General features: G+C 32.4%; 1 protein-coding gene across 3 annotated transcripts in view; it reads left to right on the top strand.

Annotated features, from left to right (window-relative positions):
• LOC129940511 (protein sidekick-2-like) overlaps positions 1 to 6,996 on the top strand; it is an 81,932-nt gene extending 74,936 nt beyond the window's left edge. For all 3 annotated transcript variants that reach the window (XM_056048874.1, XM_056048875.1, XM_056048876.1), the window contains exons 3-9: positions 1,307 to 1,493; positions 1,566 to 1,820; positions 1,877 to 2,274; positions 2,335 to 2,774; positions 2,833 to 3,390; positions 3,453 to 3,655; positions 3,720 to 6,996. In XM_056048874.1, the coding sequence (XP_055904849.1) occupies positions 1,307 to 1,493; positions 1,566 to 1,820; positions 1,877 to 2,274; positions 2,335 to 2,774; positions 2,833 to 3,390; positions 3,453 to 3,655; positions 3,720 to 5,040 (3,362 nt within the window). In that variant the 3' untranslated portion in view covers positions 5,041 to 6,996. The remainder of the gene's footprint in view (positions 1 to 1,306; positions 1,494 to 1,565; positions 1,821 to 1,876; positions 2,275 to 2,334; positions 2,775 to 2,832; positions 3,391 to 3,452; positions 3,656 to 3,719) is intronic.
• The last annotated feature ends 13,370 nt before the right edge of the window (positions 6,997 to 20,366 follow it).

Raw genomic sequence — 20,366 nt, 5'->3', positions numbered from 1 at the left:
AATGAATGTCAATGACATTGGAAGAACATTTTCACCCGGAATCGGAATCGGAATAGGAATTTTTGGGATTGCTTTTTGCTTCTTCAGTATTATGGAGATCCTCTACTCCTATTCAAAAACCAGGAGCAGAACTTAAATATACATCTATAAATTGTTTAGTATTCCCAATGGTGATGTTTAAGTATTTTTTTTGTCTTTACATTTATTTGTCGACATTTTATTTGCAAAGAAAAAAAGGACACACACAATTTTAATGAGTCGACATTTTAAGTTATAAAACTGAAGGAAATATTCTTTGGAATATGTTTTTTCTTTTGTAAAAGTCTAGGATGGTTCTTTCTTAAGAACTTTTGAATATATAAAGCAAAGAAGAAGAAGAAGCCATCAGGGAAAGGGATAGGGTTATATTTTCTCTTATACTTATTTTTGTATATAGGATAAAGGATAATGACTCAGTTTGGACCGGAAAGGAAGTTAAAATCGCGACATTGTTGAGCAGAGATACAATTTGGATTCGGAAGTAATAAAGGAATCCATTCGGCAAGAAAAAGACCCCCGATGGCGATTGCTTTCTTATTTTTTTATTATTTTTTTTTTTTAACTTGGTTGCCTTCTTGGAATAGGTAAATCCTTCTGTGTTATTATTTCTTCCTTTTTTTGTTGTTGAAAAACTTAAAGAAAAGTTGTACGTGGTATTTAAGTATGCGACAGGCTATTGTGCCATTTACAGCGGTGATGCTTACAGGAAGTTTAAATTTCAGAGGGACCGATTTATTTTAAGTGAAAAAGGATTTGAGCCAGGGGATCCTTTTTTGAATATTATAGGCTTTATACAAATTCCTTTAAAAGAAGCTAATTCACTGGTAGATTGAAGTTTTTTTGGAGCTTTTGAAATGGAAACTAAAAAAATTGCTGCTAAAGCAAAAAGAAGATTTATTTTAGTTTCAATGGCGAACCTTTAACAAGGCATTAATCAAAGCGGATTGATGTGTGGCTAGACTTAAGTCACGCTAGTGGATATTACTTTAGTTCTGTTTTTGGGATGTATACTTGGCTATAAATCTTCTTTAAAAGTTCCCTTCCGGGCTTTGTTGAGTTCTCTGTCTATTTCGGAAAAAAAAACTCTTAACTAGATTTGTGATAGAAAGTTGTTCTTTTTGATTCTCAAATGATTAGGAACTTGCTTATGAATAAACAACAATATTTGAAATTCTATCTTAAATTCCGAAGAATCTTCAAGAAATTTGTTTACATTTTTCTATAACTTCACAGTTTTTTAACTTTTGAATCTTTCTTTTATTTCCAGCACAACAACGACCCAGAATATTAGAACATCCAGCTGATGCGATAGCAGCGCGTGACGAACCATTAACACTTAATTGCAAAGCGACTGGTAGACCGCAACCAGATATATCATGGTATCATAATGGAACACCATTGGTTCCGTCCGAACGAAGAGTTATCCTTCCCGAAGGCTCGTTATTTTTTCTAAGGTATGTGTGCATCTTCTTAGAGCTCAATCAGATTGTTCTTCTAAAAAAAACATTCTCCTTTTTTTCATTTAGAGTAATGCATAATAAACGAGAACAAGATGCAGGCATTTATTGGTGTGAAGCAAAAAGTTCAGCTGGAATTGCCGTTAGTAATAACGCAACGCTTCAGATAGCCCTGCTCAAAGATGACTTTCGATCAGAGCCATCTGACTCAATAGCGTTAGTTGGCGGTCCAGTTGTTATGAATTGCACACCACCGAGAGGTATTCCGGAGCCTTCAGTTCTTTGGTATAAAGATGGCAAGCTTTTAGACTTGAGTGGGAAAAGGTAAGTCTTTTGTCTTATAGAATGAATTCCTATTCAAACATTTTTTTGTCATTCAGGTTGTCTATGGTTGAAGGAGGATCTTTGATGATATCCGAGGTACAAGTTTCAGATGCAGGAAAATACGAATGTTCTGCACAGAGTATGGCGGGGCGAAAGAATGCCCCTCCAGCAACTCTAAAAGTTCTCACTCCACCTTACATAGTTCGTGGTCCGACAGATACTGAAGTGATAGAAAGCGAAAGAGTGGACATTCCATGTGAGCTGGTTGGAGATCCAAAACCTATTGCGTCTTGGCATCGTGATGGAGGTTCGCTACCTGAAGGCAGGTCAAGGATTTTGTTGGATAATACATTGAGAATAGAAGACGCACGAGCTGAAGATCAAGGAACCTACACGTGTAAGGGATACAACGAAGGTGGTAACATCTCGCTGTCCATAAAACTCAGTGTTTTCGGTAAGTTCTCACATCCACAACATACCCCCAAAACCTTATACCTAATTTTCTTTTTTGCAGCTACCCCAAGAATCACAGAAGCTCCATCGGATGTGGATATCATGGAAGGTGAAACTGTAAATCTTCCATGTAAGGCATCTGGTCGACCTAAAACGATAACAATATGGGATAAGATTCTATCCGAGGGAATCGTGGCCAATTTACAAGATGAAATTTCTCAAATGCTCGAAGAAGAAGCTCGACAAGAACTTTTGGCAAAGGCAAAGATTATGAGCTTCAGATCAAAGCGACACAGCTTAAAATTGATACGAAACAATCGGACCCGACGGAGTATAGTTATTTCCGACGAAGAAAAAGACGATGATGTCGATGTGAATAGTTTAGTCACCGAAACTACATCATTTATCGATGTTTCATCGTCACCAACACCAGAACTTCCCAATTTCGAGATTAGCAAAACTGGAGAGCTTGTCATAAAGAATATACAAAAGCGAGATGAGGTAAGTACCAACTTTTTGCCCTGTTCTTGAAGACTTTTGAAAATTTCGTCCTTTTTAGGGTTGGTACGCATGCACAGCAATTAACGAAGCCGGAAGTGTTGTCAAGAAAATTTTCATCCACGTGAAATCACCATCAGATCCCGAGGGAGACTTTCAAATTCCCGAATCGTTTAATAGTCGCTGGGAGAACACCCAAAATATCCTAATAACAACTGTCATCCCAGTTTCTTCGAGCACTCTCGATGTGACCTGGGAATATGCTCAAACAAATCTATTCCCCAGTAAGGGAATAACCCTGTACTACCGTCCGATATATCTTAATGGAGCTGAGGTGCGTATATTGTCGAAGGAATATCTATCGACTGGAACAACGTTCGAAAAGAAAACCCATCGTTTGGAGGATTTGAAGCCCTACACGAACTATGAGATCTTTGCAACTGTACCCAAGGGACTCGGTGGAACTATTTCCAATCTGCGAAAGGGAAAAACTCTCGATGGGCCACCATCCGCACCGCCTACAGATGTAAGAGTAGGAGTCATAAATAATACGGCAGCTTATGTTCGTTGGTCTCCACCACCCACGCATTTGATAAACGGTGAACTGACGGGTTATAAAGTGAGTTCTTGATTATCCTAAACTTTAATTTCAGATATTTAATCATCCATCTATATTTTAAGATTCAAATAAAATCGAATGTGACAAATAAGCTGTTGGGACAGATGTCACTTAACGCCAGCACGCAGTCCGTGGTGATCAATAGTTTGAGTCCTGGTGGACGGTATATCGCTCGAGTAGCGCCTTTGACAGCAGGTGGCCTGGGACCATATAGTCCTCCAGCGCCTCTTCACATTGATCCGTCCTTTATAGCTAGACCACCGAAGTAAGTTTAATTTTAGACGTGACACTAATTAGTTTTTCTTCATATGCTATTTTTTTTATTTTAGAACCGACCCAGCTCTTAGTGCTTGGTCAATGTCCTGGATGCCAGGCGTAGCACTTGGGATTCTCGGAATATGTCTAATTAGTGGAGCTATATTTGCGGTGTTTTGGGCGAAGCGGAATAAGCGCAATCTAAAGGCATCATATCCAGCACCAGTTCTCACATCTTCCCTTGCTGATAAATCGCATACACTTTGGATGCAAAATAACACCACTATCAAACCAACTCATACCTATGCTGTGCCGCCACCACCTCCATCTGCACCACAATCTGAGTACGCCGAATTGACTACGGTCAATATGCCCAAACTTAACCTAGGCCAATCCGCACCACCGGAACCTTATGCGACGGTGACTCTGCAACGTGGAGCTGGCGGAGGAATGGGCATCGGTTTAAGCTCTATAGCGGATGATTGTCGTAAATGCTCGGCCAGTCCCAGTTCCAGCGAATACAATGCGCCCATAAGGATGCCAATGAATATGTGCGATATGCTCCCACCGCCACCAGATCATCCATACAATAGCTACAAGACTATGAACAACATGACGATACGCACAAATCCCGCAGCACTGTCACCGCAGGTGATGCGTCGCGGAATGCAAGGAATGCCACAACCCCATCAGCCACCAGTTTGGGGTTCACTGCCACCACCACCGATACCCAATTTCCCGCAAAATTGGATGCAAGAAAGAAACACCGGAGGTTATCACCATCCCCAGCACCAGCAGCATCCACAGCACCAGCAACACTCACAACTGCCTTCACAGCACCAGCAGCATCAACTTCAACAGAAAGCACAACACCAGTACCGCCACCAGCAGGATCCACACCATCAGAATATCTACAGCGAAAACGAGTACGAGTCCGGGTCGGTGCTATATGAGCAATTTTGTCGGGACAACGAGGCTTCCTACTTCAACGAAGGTGGGGAGCCCACCGAGGAGTATTACCGCAATGTAAATATGGAATTCTTTGAAGACCAAGAATTCGAACCCGCCACACCACCACCGCCTTGTCCACCAGACGCAGCGACGTCCAAAGGCAATCCCAATCTACGACTTCTTGCCGCAGCAAATGGCGCCCGACACCAGGACAATGGCCAATTGAATCTGCCAAGAAGGATATATAGGAATCATCATGGTGGCAGCGGAACTCCTGGTGATTCATCGTCATGTGAGAGAAATACCAACCATACTGGACCTTCGCAAGGGGGCAGTAATAGTTCAGATGATAGTGAATCCGAAGGTGACCGTTGGGCGCCACGTTCAAGACGCAGTCGTTCTCGGTCAAAGAGCAACGAACGGAGATTTCGAGGTGATCAGTGAGATGTCAGGTGATAGTAGATAAGTAGTAGTGGTACAATGCACACATCCGGTGTTATTTTACACGTTGCGGATTTATCTTGACCGCAAAATACAACAACTCTCGAATACTCGAAAATTTTGTGAAAAACATATTCATTAGTTTTAGTTAAGCAAAAAAAAAAAGAAAACATAACAAAATTCGTTTCGAGTAGATTTTTGTGTTTTTGTTTTCTTTTTTTATTTATAATAACCGTAGATTTTAGACCATTTAGTTATGACACATATTGGTATAAATTTATACCAATTAATTAAAATGTTCTCTGTAAAGATTTTTTCTTTTATTTATATCTTGATATAGATTCTTTTGTTTTAAACAATACAAACAAATAATTGGTATAAATTTATACCAACTGTGAAAGGTTTTATGTGTAAAAAATGTTTTTATTTACTCTATATTTTTTAATAATTAAACTATTATTTCTGTAAATTAATATTATTGAATACAACAACAACAAAAAATAAGAAAAAAAAAGTATAACTAAAGTAAGAGGCTTTTTACATGAATTCATTATAAATATATATACATATACACTATATATATATACAACAAACATGCATACATAGATATTATTATTCGCAAAATGAAAAAAAAGAAGTTTTTAAAGAAAAAAGGTGTAAACAATATATTATTATAAAATTATATTAGTAATGTTTTGTTATTCCTTTTTGTGTAAAGTAAAGTTAAAGCGAAAAAAAATATAAACTATATTAATTAGCAGATATAGAATATAGAGAGGAGAGATATTGCATTTCTGAGAATATTTTTTGTGTTCCTTTAGTTATTAGTTGTTTATTTTTTTGTAGTTTTCTTTTTTATTTTAATTTTCATCAAGTCCAGTTACATAATAATTGAAAAGTTTCAAGTTAAAAAAAAACACGACTGATTGCAATTGATTTCAATATAAATAACTTCCATTAAATGATAATATACATACATATATGAAAGCACAATGATTGGTTAACAACAACAAAAATAAACAAATATTTATTAGCAGAAATTAGATTTAAAAGGAAAATACAAGTATTTCATGCGTATTTTAAGCTCAAATATTGTAAAATCCTTGAAATGAAAACAATTTTATTTAACGTTAATTGCAAAGGGGAAGAAATGTTTATTTATCAAATCAATTTTTCAAACTTAAAAATAAGTAAAGGAATAAGTTTTTAATCTTGGTATTTTAAAATCCACAATCCACTTATTAAAAGTTAAATCTTGTTATTCTAATAATTGCACAGACTTTTATTTTGAAGGCCAGACTCTATTTTAACCAAAATTTTCAATTAGTAAAATCGATGAGTCCTGAGCTTAATAAATTGATCTTAATTTAAATTTTACTTAATTTTGAATTCATAATGGTTCTTTATTTTCCTTTTTTGGATTTACATATAACGTTCACATTTGGTTAAGGATACAAGAATTGCCGATATCGGTCTTTTAAAAGCATAACTTTAAACTCGTATTTTCTAGTTCCTATCCTGAACAAGACAAAGTTTAGTAACAAGAGGCTATGTTAATAGATATTCTTGTTTGCAGTAGTAACGTTGAATTTATTGTACTCAGTTTGAAAAACTAATGAACATGAATTAAAATCTTTTCAACTTTATTTTGTTGTGTTCCTTAGCTCTTAGTTTTTACTTGTAAAATCAATTTAGTATTAAAAAAACAAACATTTTAACAACTGCATAGGGGTTTGAAAACGAATTAGAAGGAATTAAGATTCTAAATTTATATACTCGTACATATTTGGATTGTTTGAAAACATAATAAATAAGCTAGAGTATGAAATTTCTGACCTTCAACTGAAGACAATTCAAATTTAAATCGAGTCCAAAACATTCTTATTCCAATAACAATGTTTCGTTTATAAGTACTATTATTTTATAAACATACCGTTAAAATAACGTTTTTTATCGTCGAGGTTTTCTTCATTTTTAGGTTCTTTTTGCATAAAATTGTTGCATTCTTGAATAATTTTATTATCCATCACAATTAGAAAACAAGATTTAAAACATGAAATACCTAAATGTTTTTTTTTAATTAAATAACAAATATATTTTTAATTAAGTTACAAAGAACATACAAAATATCTAGTCGAATCGATGCCATATTATAAACTGCATAATTTATAGCTAGCCAATCGTTGTGTGTCCAACCAATAATTAAAAATTCCTGTTCTTTTTGCCATAAATCAATACTGTTATTAGTTTTATTTTAATTTTAAATAAAATAAACAAAATATTTGTTATAACTGCAAACTATACAAAATATTAATAAAACAAAATCAAAACACACATAAAATATATACAATATTATTTTTTGCAACAAGAGACTGTTCTAGTTATTAATATTATTTTATATTTTTTTTACTTTATTTTCATTTAATTTAAAAATCACTTTTTTATTTAAAATAAATGAATTACAAAAACCAACAACAAGAAACAATATTTCAAGTATAATAATTATTTTAATTATTAATGATTCTTCAAACCAAAACAGTATTTTTATTTAAAAAATTAAAATTAAAAAAATATAAAATACAAAGAATTATTTACACAAAAAAAAAACAACACAATACAACATATTATATTTTAAAAATTTAAATAATAAAAACAAAATACATAAAATACGAGTATATATAAAATTAAATGTTTATATATATTCATATATATAACACGTTCAAATTTTGGTTGTTTTATTTATTTTTATTTAATTTCGTTTTGTTTAATATTTTTGTGTACATGCCTTTAACCAAAAAAAATCAAAAAAAGAATTTCAAGTTTTTAAGGATTTTAAACCTAAATATGAAAAAGAAAAGAGTTTGGATGATATTCAGCAACATTATGAGTTTCAGCTAGAAAATATTTAACCCGACAGATTTTTGTTCGCCCGGAATTTTAATGATTTAATAAGTTTTACCTGTGGGGACATTCCGTAAAACGATAATCGTTAGACGACAGCGTTTCGACGATAGTCTCACTCGACGTAAGACGATAATCGTCAAAGTTAGATAGCTAAAGCCTAGTACATACTTCCTCGTGAAGTGAACGTTCGCCAGTGGAGAAAGTGAACTTTTGACATTGCTCACTGGTACACACTTGTGAGTACACGTTGTAAATATTTGACGGTTCAAAAACACTCTAATGAAGACCAAATGTCAAAGCTTCACCAACAGTTCAAGTACATTTTGCACGTGAATTGCCCGTGAACGAAAACTCTCCACTTTGTTCTCCACTCAGCTTCACGAGCAAGTTCACGGGTGAACCAAACACTGAAATTTGTATGGGTTCACGAGATGGTTCACAAGTATGTACTAGGCTTAAGTAGGTATCGTCTGCTATTAAATTCCCGTAGACGAAAAAACCAAGTTTAATAACATTTTCAAGTTATTGAACAAGCATTATCTTTCGTTGAGTTCATTTTGACATTTCAGTCATATTATAGGAGTATTTGGAATATACTCAACGAACTTATACTGAAAACGATTGAACGAGACGATAGTGATAAAGTTACGTGAAGCAAATTATTGACGATACCGTTAATGATAATCGTTTTGACGATTATCGTTTCGAAAATTACGGAATGACTCCCCTGAACGAAAGTTCACTTCACAATAGAAATAAGATTTCGATAAACCTCCAAAAAAACTTCAATCGTGAAAAAACTTACATTTCGAGCAAAATAATAAGTCACATTTAAAATCAATCATCTCTCGGTTATAACTCCATAAGGAAAAAAGTGTGGAATGAAATTCTTCCAGATGAAATATATTTCGTGTGATGTGGATATGAATAAACAAGTTAAAGAAGATTCATAATGCGAATGTATAAAAAAAACTGTCATACGTCTAGTCGTTAACGCATATTTTGACAGAAAATTAAGACACGAACTCTTAATGTTACGAGAAGTTTTTTTTGTCAGATGGAAGCTGTGATACTTTTTTGACAAGCTTTCTACTAATTAAAGTGGAAAAACTTACAACCCTCCAGTAATGGATTGTTATCTATAGATTTCATGTTAAAGCCTAGTACATACTTCCCGTGAAGTGAACGTTCGCCAGTGGAGAAAGTGAACTTTTGACATTGCTCACTGGTACACACTTGTGAGTACACGTTGTGAACATTTGACTTCAGCTTCACCAACAGTTCCCGTACATTTTGCACGTGAATTGCCCATGAACGAAAGTTCTCCACTTTGTTCTCCACTCAGTTTCACGAGCAAGTTCACGGGTGAACCAAAAACTGAAATTTGTATGGGTTCACGAGATGGTTCACAAGTATGTACTAGGCTTAAAGCTTAAAGTAAGTAAAGTAAAGTTGTAGTAGGTGTTTTATTTGAATGACAATTGTTACACAAACAAATTGGTATTGCGAAAGGCGTTATAGTAGCGTTTTACTTAACGTCACGCTACTTGACATTTGGCGCTTAGTGGAATCCAAATGTTGTATCGACAAATTTCATTCTCATCGCTATTTTAGCTGTCGTTTTAGTTTTCTTTTATGACAAGTAAAACCCCTCTTTCTGTCGACGGACATTTTTCAAACGCCTTCTGAAAAATTAAATAGAAATGCAAGTTTTTCAAAGTTTTGCTGTTTGTTTTAGTATCATTAAATTATTAAGGAAAAGTCACATAATATTAAATGGAATTAAATCCTTCATTGGCAACACATTTTAGAAGAGGCGCCCGCAACAGAACAATTGGGAATTTTTTGCAAATATCCTCAATTACTTGGGGCCACTGCGGTATTACGGTAAAGGAGTGGCAAAAGTTATGGTTTGATGTCAACTTTAAAGTAAAACTTCATTGACTGTTTCCTTCTTGGTCGGATCTGAATAGTGTTATTAGATAGGGTTCCAGATGATAGCGTTTATTCAAGCTATTTCTGTTGTAGTAACGATGTTGTCCATCTTTTTTTTGTTGCTTAAATTTGTATGTGGTCGCCATCTTCATGTCCAGTTATTCCCATAATCCCAGCCTTTTCATTAAAAAAAGCTTAAGCATGTGTTTTTTCTTCGTCAAAATAGTGAGAATTTATTTAACAAGTGTGCTTCCATAATTTCAAGCATATTTCTTTGAGAATGAGGCTCATCGTTGGTTGTGCAAATCCCCAATTTGAAATCATTGCATCCACCCTTTTGGTAGCTGCCTTCAGCAAAAAATCTCAAAGTAGATGCAAACTTTAAAACTAGTGGCAACTAGTGCTTTGTCTTTTCAGTAGGTACCTTTAATTTAATTTCATTAAAAGGTAAATAAAGGAGTCCTTATTCAACCTAAAGTACATTACATGTCTTGAAATATAACAAAATAGAACAATTTGTCCAATGAATCATCCTTGGATGTATGTCTGTACTTGTCCGTACTTACTTCTAATCTAGTAAATGAAAAGGGTTTGATGTCGATCTTGTTATTCTTCTTTCTCTCAATAAGTTTTGTTTTGTATCCTCATTAAATCTATACTCTTCAAAGCTCACGTTACAAGCGTTATTTAACAAAATGAACAGTCCAAATGTATAGCATTGTCCCTTTTTTAATTTCCTTTTTTTTAATTTCACTAAAAAAGTATTATTTAAATTTTAAAATTGAATTTATTCTTTCGAATATCAATTTCTCTTAATCAGCCGTTTAAGTGGAATGTGTGTGGATTGCAAATAATAGCGTTAAGACAACGCAATACCGACTGTTAAAAGCCAAGAAAGTGACTCGACTCAAAAAGTGACAATTGTCGTTTAAGAAAAACGCCTATTGCAATAAGGGTGAAAATCTAAGGGCTTATACATTTTTCTTTGCTGGGGTAAGGTTTGGTATTGGAGCTGTTTTCAAAGTCCATTTTAAGGACATAAATGATTCTTAGTCAAACTCAACTTAAGATAATTACAGATGTTATATGTTATCCTTCAACAGTTAAAGGCATAGAAATCCAAAGATAACAATCTCTATGGATGTATCCTTTCGAAAGAAGTTCCAAAACGTTATTCCGTTCCTATCAGAACTTACATTTTTAAGAGTGTGTTAATTCAATCAATCGCTGGAAATCTTTTTGGCAAAAGTCTTTGGTCTTGAAAATAACATCTTCAAAATCTTTTCATAGAATGATTTCTTGCTTCTTCCTTCAAATTTCCTTACTAACTTACTTAAGGTGGGGCTACATCTCTGTGAGACCCAAGCTTTTGCACCGTATAGCAGGACGGGGATGATGAGGTTGTTTTTATAATCGTATAGCGATACTTTGTTCCCTCGAGAGAGGGCGTTGCTACTCAATTTCTTTTTTAGGCCAAAAAAACAGCGGTTAGCAAGGGTTATTCTTCGATCTTATTCTTTGATATCAGCGCTGGTGTTGTTTTCTGCGTTCATAGCGGAGCCTAGGTAACTACCTCAAAGTTACGTCTATCGGCGGTGAACTTTTGACCGGACGTCAGTGTTGTAGGTCCTTTATTGATAACAAAAATTCATAACGCTTAATGGCTGAAACACAAACACGCTTCAGCTTCGTCTTCATCTGCGTTACGTTGGACCTGCGTCGAGGTTGCTTTAAATGACACTTCCAATATGACATTTCTAAAATGGTACTTCTGTCATTAGCAGCTGTTATTTTTCTCAAAATAAAAAAAAACATGAGTTTTGTAATCGAAAAATTTAAATTTATCGCGGAAGTAGCTTACGTAGCCTATAAAAACCAATGGGAATCCCTCCAAAAGCAAATATATTTTGTTTGTCGACTTTTTTACAGCTATTGAGCTGTCAGACAAAGTAAATGCTCAGCAAATTTGAACTAGAGCTTCCTTTTGGAGTCACATTACGTAACATTACGTTATTTCCTTACGATTGTCAAATGAAACATGAGGTCGAAGCTTCATTGTGATACCATGCATTAAAGCTGAAGCATGTTTGTGTTTCAGCCATAAATGCTTAAATGAGGCTTTTTGTACCAGAACTATTGTATAGTTATAAATGAGTATATATCTGGGCTCAATTCTAAATTATTAAATTATATCTTTAAAACTGAATGTTTTATTTTTTAAACTCATAAATTATTTCTAAGATTGTTTCAGTCGCACAATATCCAATTAAACTAAACTTATCTACCAAATTTTAAGGAAACCTAAGTATGGTGAAGTTAGCTGTAACTTAAGGACATGCTTCTTCCGTGAGTACCCAACGTACCAAAACCATTAATTAATCTTGAAATACAAAAATAACCCCATTTAACCTTTTTTATCATCATCGTGTTTTTTGTGTAATTTTTTTATTTATCTAAATGTTGTGACCATTTTGTTGCTTGTTTAAATATTTATAATTTTATTTACATAAATAACATTTTAAAACAACAATACATACAAAATATTGATGCTATTTGATTTTAAAGTGTTCATAAACTGGTTGCCTTTGATAAATAAATAATTTGTTGTTTAGGTGTTAGATAATTTTTTTAAGTTGGATTTAAATGTGAAACAAAAAATAAGTAAAGAAAATGAAATGAAATGAAAAAAAGTATGTGAGGATGAGACGTATACAACTTGCAACAGGATTCTTGAACATATTATTATGATAATAAACAATTTGCTTAGAAAACTAAATAAAAAAAATAAAACAGAATCAGAATTTGTTGCCTATGTAAGCAATAATTTTTAATGTGTAATTATAAAAATAAAATCTGTTTAATTTTGTTTTTATTTCTCAACAAAATAACAAATAAAAAACGAAAAAAGAAAAACAAAATATTTATACATATACTTACATCAGTAAACGCATTTATACTTATTATTTTTGTTTGTTGTTTTTATTTGTATTTAATTTGTTTGTACATTACATATAAATACAATTTTTTATAAAATAAGAAACAAACAAACAACAAAAACCTTTTTGGAATCATGTGATATAAATTTATATACATACATTACTAAAAAACAAAAATAACAAATAAAAAAAAATTAATTAAAACTTACTTACACATAAACGGTATGTTAAACAACAACAACAAAAACGAATTATTTTCAAAATTACACAAAAAAAAAACTTAATTAAAAAAATATTAAAATTTAGACAAAAATTCATTAATTCCCGAAAACAACAACAACCAACAACAACAAAATATATAAAATACAAAAATAAATTTAATTAACAGAAAAAAAGAAAATCAAAAGTAAATATTACAACATTTTTTTTTATTTAAATACAAAACAAAACAAGCTATATATTATTACTATATATAAGCCATTTAGTGCCATGTATATAAACAAAACAAATAAAGACAAAAATGGAATACTAACATTTATACAATATATTACAAAACAAAAAAAAAACAAAAAAAATTATATATACACAATATATATATATATATATAAATATATATATATATATCAACTAAAAATAATAATAAAAATAATAATAATATCTAATGATAAACAACTTTAACAATAATTAAGAAGTAGAAAGACGTTAAAAGTATATATATATATATATTAATTTATTATTAATTTTAATACGACAAAATAGCTTTTAATAATAACAACAACAACAACAAAATGATAAAACAAACGAAAGAAATTTTTCTTTTGTTAACAAAAAAAAAAAACAAAAACAAAACAAAGTACATACATTATTATACATACATTTATAAATTTGCTTTATAATATATATACATCATTATTATATTATATAAAAATATATATTAAAACAATATTACTTACGCATAATATAAAATTTGATTGTAATATAATTAAAAACAATACATGCGTAAAAGTTCTGATGAGGATGATGTAAATAATAGAGTTGATTAAAAAAAAGTTAATTAAAGCAATTTTAGATAAACAAAAAAAAAGTCCGAAAATAATAAATATAAGGGAAATATTAAAATTTTTGACAGATACATTTTGAATTTAAAGGAAGGATATCAGCAATTTGTATAAATCTTAGTTTCGTTAAATAATAGTTTAACCATTGAATTAAAAATTAAAGCTGGGTATTTTCTCTCAAACGATTTTCCAACTGAGGGGAAGTTTAACACAAGGGTGCTCCTTATCTTATTCCAAACACAGTATATTCTTCAAGCTTAAATTTGTTAAATCACTAGCTTTTTATTTATTTTTAATTTTTCATAAATTTAAATTAAATATTTTGTTCAATACGTACTCTTTAAATACATTAAAAATAGTTTGACATCTCCAAACACTCACATTATATGTATACAAAATATAACACCGCCACTGGAATTTTTACAAATTTGAATTCTTAAAAATACAAACCGTAATAAGTTACCCCTGTTCTCAAACCATAATGTAATTCAGTCGCTATTCGTTAAGTTTCGTTAAGGTTTTGAACGAGTGATTCTAATCGATCCGCGCTTAATTAAGTTTGACAACTCAAAGGAATAAATGAGAATAAAATAAAAAAAAAAGTAAAACAGGCTCCTAACCCAAACGAAGATAATGTTGAATCAATTTAATTACAAATTAATTTACGTTAACGAACATTTTTATTATGGCTACCTTTTGCAAAATTAGGAGCCAGTTATAGCTATCATTGAAATCGATCCGGAACATTTTTTTAATTGATACTTACTTACTTACTTACTTAAGGTGGCGCTACAGTCCTGTGTGAACTAGGGCCTCACCCAACAAACTTCTCCATCTAGCTCGGTGCCTAGCTAGATGTCTCCAGGTTCGCCCTCCAAGTTGGATGAGGTCACTTTCCACTAATGCGCGCCACCTGATCCGCGGTCTTCCTCAACTGCGCTGTCCTGTGGGTTTGGATTCGAAGACTTTTCGGGCCGAAGCATTGGTTTCCATGCCCTATACTATACGTAACCCAGCCATGCAGTTTAGAGGGTCTCCTTCTTTTAGGATCGGGTAAACAATACTGAGTTTCCATTCATCGGGCATGCTTTCTTGCGACCATGTATTACACATAAGTTGATGCATGTTCCTAACCAACTTATCTCCAGCTGCTTTAAAGAGCTCGGCATTCAAGCCATCCGCTCCAGTGGCTTTATTAGACTTCAGCTTAGATATGGCAATCTGTACTTCGTCTAAGTCGGAAGGACGGGATTATTCGCTTTCGTCGTCTATGTTGAATGGATCATCCTGCCTGACAGCGGAATTCAGTTCTTCGTCGCCGTTATACAGTCTGCAGAAGTGGTCCTTCCATATCCTCAGCATTGACTGCGGTTCCACTATGATGTTTCCACTTTCGTCTTTGCAGCTTTCTGTTCTAGGTTTATGTACCTGTGAATTTCGTTTCACCTGTTCATAAAACTTTCGAACTTCATTCCTGCTTTTAAACCTCTCAACATCTTCGACAGCACGCTTCTCATGCCCTCTCTTTTTTCTTCTGAGAAGTCGGCGTTCCTCTCGCCTCTTCTGCTCATAGAGCTCACGAGCCGAGCAGCTCTCGTCCTTTTATGCAGTGCCGCTTTGCGTGCCTGTTGTTTGGCTGCATTTGCCTGCCGACATTCCTCATCAAACCAGGGGTTCCTTGTTGGTGGCTGTTTGAAACCCAGCACATCAGAGGCGGCTTCTCTGATTGCATGTTGGCAATGTTGACACTGGTTTTCGATACATTGTGTTGGCGGAAGAGAACTTCGAGAGAGGTTACTTGTACCTCTGTCGGAAAAGGATTTGGCGATCTCTGGCGATTGTAGCCGTTCGACGTTGTACCTTCTCCCAGCACCTCCCTGTTTTGCCTTGGGTCTGGAAATCCGAAGTGCTACCTTGGCTACAACGAGGTAGTGGTCCGAGTAGATGTTAGCTCCTCGGAAAGTTCGTACATCCATGATGCTGGAAGCGTGTCTGGCGTCGATCGCAATATGGTCAATCTGGTTGACGGTAGATTGATCTGGAAAAGTCCAAGTACCTTTGTGGATGTTGAGGTGTGGAAAACGCGTACTGGCTACCATGACGTTTCGCCCCGCAGCAAAATCTATGAGCCTGAATCCGTTGTCGGAAGTGTTGTCGTGCAGGCTGTTCTTTCCGATTATTCCACCAAAGATGTTTTCCCTTCCTAGCTTGTCATTAAAACCACCCACGACAATTTTAATATCGTAGCTACACTGCTCATATGTTTTGTCTAGGAGCTCGAAGAACATATCTTTGGTGTTGTCGTCTTTCTCTTCTGTGAGGGCGTGCGCGCATATGAGGCTAATGTTGCCGAATTTAGCCGGATAAAACCGCTCCTTATAGACCTGGGCTCCGAATAAGTCGAAGAAGCCCTATAAGGTGTTCACTAAGTAGTTCAACCTTACTGGAACTGTAGACGCCACCGTTGATTCCATCTCGGGATTTCCTCCGCTGCCGTCTGGATAAGGAGAGGTGCCTTAGTGGAAACACCTCTCCCCACCTCTCTCGTTTGCTGCCCCCAACAAGTTTCCACCGGGGTTGGCATCCAATCTCCAGTTAAGGTACTAGGCACCCGATGTTCACCACGGCGAGGTGAGAGTAGGAGTTGATAGACAGAGGTTGGTTTTGAGAAAAACCTATGGACGCTTTTAATTGATAGCTATCATTGAAATCGGAAAATTTTTGAATCAATATTTGACGGTGTCTTCCTTTGATTAGTAATGAAAATTATATACTGATCGAACGGAAACCAAAAAAGGAAGAATTTTTGTTGAAAAAAAGTCTTTATCTTTCTCTAAAAATTTATTTTTCTGTTTTCCGGACGGAAAATCATTTTCCTGAACAGCTGATACCTTTATTTTCAAAAGTGAAACGAATCGTTCCATTGATATGTGTTCCGATTTCTCACAATTCCAATAACAGATTTCTGTCAGTAAAAGTTTTTCGGTGGATTTCAACCAGGACATTTTTTCAATGACAGAAACTTTTAATGATAGCTATAAACGACCTGTCAGGAAAATTCCAATGTTTGTTTTCAATGATGAAAACCAATGATAGTTATAACTGGCGCCTTACTCGTTCAATGAGGTATCCAAAAATCCACATATCCAGGATAGCTTATCCTTTTCGGTATTGAACGCAGTCATAGTTTTTCCAGTTGCCAGCTGTCATAAAATGTAAGCTATCTTTTAGTTAGATCTATAACAATGTCATTTTTATTTCGCTCTCTTATGATTATAATGTTAGACAGAAACATTATAGGCTAGTCAACAAGGTTTTTGTATACCTGACAACAAAATGATTTGGGTTATAAATCACTATAGCACCTTTTTTCTCGAGCTATGAAAAAACTTAAGTTGTTCTTGCAATTGGACAGCAGTCATTCAAATTGGCAAAATATTATTGCAACAAAATTATTTTCAAATTTTATGCCTGTATTCGGAATGATGACGGTTAAATTTACCCAACAACATTTAAGTGACTATAGAGATGTGATTAGTTAAACAAATTCATTTTTTGTTAAGATCAAAATATTTGAAGCCAGTTACTTTGTCATTGTGAATCTATTCATTTAAGTAAACTGTTGGAAATCTGGCAACTCTTTTCATATGTTTATTCATAACTTGTTGAATTCGACTGTGTTCTTATTTGTTCACAATATTTGCTATGAATTTATCTAATGACGGAACGATACCCGTCAGTCTGTTCGCATATCAAAACAAATAATAGAACCGTTTCTAGTTCATCGAATGAACTTCAAGTAAGAAGATCTTCAATTGGCTTGTTGAGAAAAACACCATTTAATTGGCTAATGTAATCTTTGCTATAACCACCTTCCTGATGTTGAGTGCAACTCGGTGGTTAATGTAACCTTCCAATGGGACAAACGTCAGAAACGGTGTTCCTTAAAGCAAATGAGATTTTTCACTTGTCGAAAATAGGCTTTATTACTAATACTGATATTGCGCTTTAAGAAATGTAAAAACTCGCTTGCACCAATGTAAACTCCATCTTGTTAAAATTCCATATTTGTGATTTTCACAAGATGAACTTTAAAAATCACTATTAATGAATATTTTGACATATAGAGCTTATTTATTACATTGAGGGTGTGTTGACAGTGATACTACAAAGTGTCAAATTATATCGAAGATTTCATTCAACGATGAAATTTGCTTTCAAAATAGCCAAAACTTACAGAGACACGACGCAATGTCAAAATAAAGACCGAAAGTGAGCTAATGTCAAAACCGAACGAAAAGTTATCAGAAGTTATAGTCAAAACAAAAAGTAACCATAATGGATTCAAGTATCTTAAGCAAATTTGACATTTTCTTAAGCTCGAGCTATTTAAATGGCTCTTGCGTAATTGCGCGAAAGTTAGCGAAATTTAACGAAACTAAGCAGAACGTCTATTATGGTTAGTGAAATAAAAGGCAGCGTTAAGTCTATTATAGTAAAGCCTTCTTAAGTCATATTACATGATAAATTCTTAAGAAATATTTTTTGAAAATTTCGAAAACAATCCTTGTATTCACGGTGTTAAATCTGGTAGTATATTTTTTTAAATGTTGAAAACACAATTGAGACTATTGCGGTAGATTTAGCTAAGGATCTCCAACCATTTATTTTAAATTCAATATCTTGACTTCGTTAAATTTTTTGAATATATTTTTTCATTTTTCAAATGCACCCTAACCTTCAATAAAAAAGAAAGCTCACAAAAGCAAATCAACACCAAATTCAAGTAATTTTTTTCAAATAATGACAAACAAAAAAATATCCCTATTGGCTGAATATTTATTAAATTATAAACAAAAAAACACATAAATTAAGCTACGCTTCCATGAAATAAATTGAAAAATAATATATTTATAAGCATATTACATAATATATTTACTCAATAAAAAAAGAAAAAAAATACCATGTTTTGAAATATGAATGCGATTTTTTGAATAATATTTCTTGATTTAAATATTTTTGCTTTTAAGTTTACATAAGATTTATATGGAAACATTTTGTAAAATAAATAATATTACATTTAAATTATATATAAAAATATATATACAACATCAACAAAAAAAAATATATACACCATCACATTAAAATTAATATTATTGCTGCAGTACAAAAGAAAAACAAAAATTAAATATTTAAATGAGAAAAAACTGATAACTTACTTTTCTTAATTTTATCCTTATTATTTAATTTAGATTTTTAGTTTAAAGAATTTTAGTTATTTATACAAAACAGTATACAAAATGAATACTATACTATATTAACATATCTTATTTGTAAATTGCAGCCATATCATTGTTATTTAGATGGAAAAAAGATTTAATCAAACAAAAATAAAGTTCAATAAAAATAAGTTTAAACAAAAGTATTTTAACCAAACACAAAGTTCTACGACAGTTTTCTCTCTTTTTTAAAAAAAAACAAACGACGACTGCAGTTTTTCATTATTAAATATAAAAATAAATAAATCATAAATTAATTTCCCATAGAAGACAAATGATTTTCTTTTTTTATTTGTAAAAATAATCACAAAAATATTTAAAATACAAATAGAACGAATGAAAAACAACTCAAGAGCTTCCACTAAAAGTTATTCTTCAAAATAATGTTCTGTTTCTTTTTTCGTCCTTAGAATTTCCTTTGATATTATGCTTAATTTAATATAATAATTTACCTATAATCAGAGCACTCGAATCCTATTTTGGAAGCTCTTAAATGCTTCTCAAAAAAATTAAATAAAAATATTTAAAAAACATAATTCATAAAAAGCAGCAAACAATAAAACACAAAACATTGAAATTATGCAAAAACCCAAAAAAAAAATGCTTTACAAAATAAAAATACAGAACAACTTCAACTAAGCAAATTAAAATAATAAAATAAAAAATTATTATAATTAACATCAACTATTTGTAAAAATTAAGTGCTTTTAACAATTATTTTTAATTGTAGAAATATTTAAACGAACGATAAAGGAAAATTAACAAAAAAAAAAAGAAATTGTTTATTACGCGTAGGAAGTTCTCAATTTTTTTGTGAATATCAATTAAAAAAATAAAAATGAAAAAAGAAGTAAACATATTTTATATATTTTGTTACATAAATAATAATTTCTTTTATTGAGTGATTGCATTTAAAAAAACAAACAAAATACGTTTCTTAGTTTTATAAGTCAAAAAAACAAAAACAAAAGAAAAACATATTTATAAGTTCATATAAATTATATATAAAACAAATTATCTATAGGTATTCAATTGAAAACCAACAAAATTAAAGGAAATAACAAGTAGATAACATCAATAAACATTAAAAATAATATTTTACTAGAAAAGATGAAAATAAAAAATATTATATATATATACTGTATATTTCCATAGTTAAAATTATTACTTAAATTATATTATAAAAAAAAGATTGAAAAAATAAAATAAAACAAAAG

This window comes from Eupeodes corollae, chromosome 1 (assembly GCF_945859685.1).
Source record: "Eupeodes corollae chromosome 1, idEupCoro1.1, whole genome shotgun sequence".
Lineage (NCBI taxonomy): Eukaryota > Metazoa > Arthropoda > Insecta > Diptera > Syrphidae > Eupeodes > Eupeodes corollae.
This window is presented reverse-complemented; position numbering and strand designations above follow the sequence as displayed.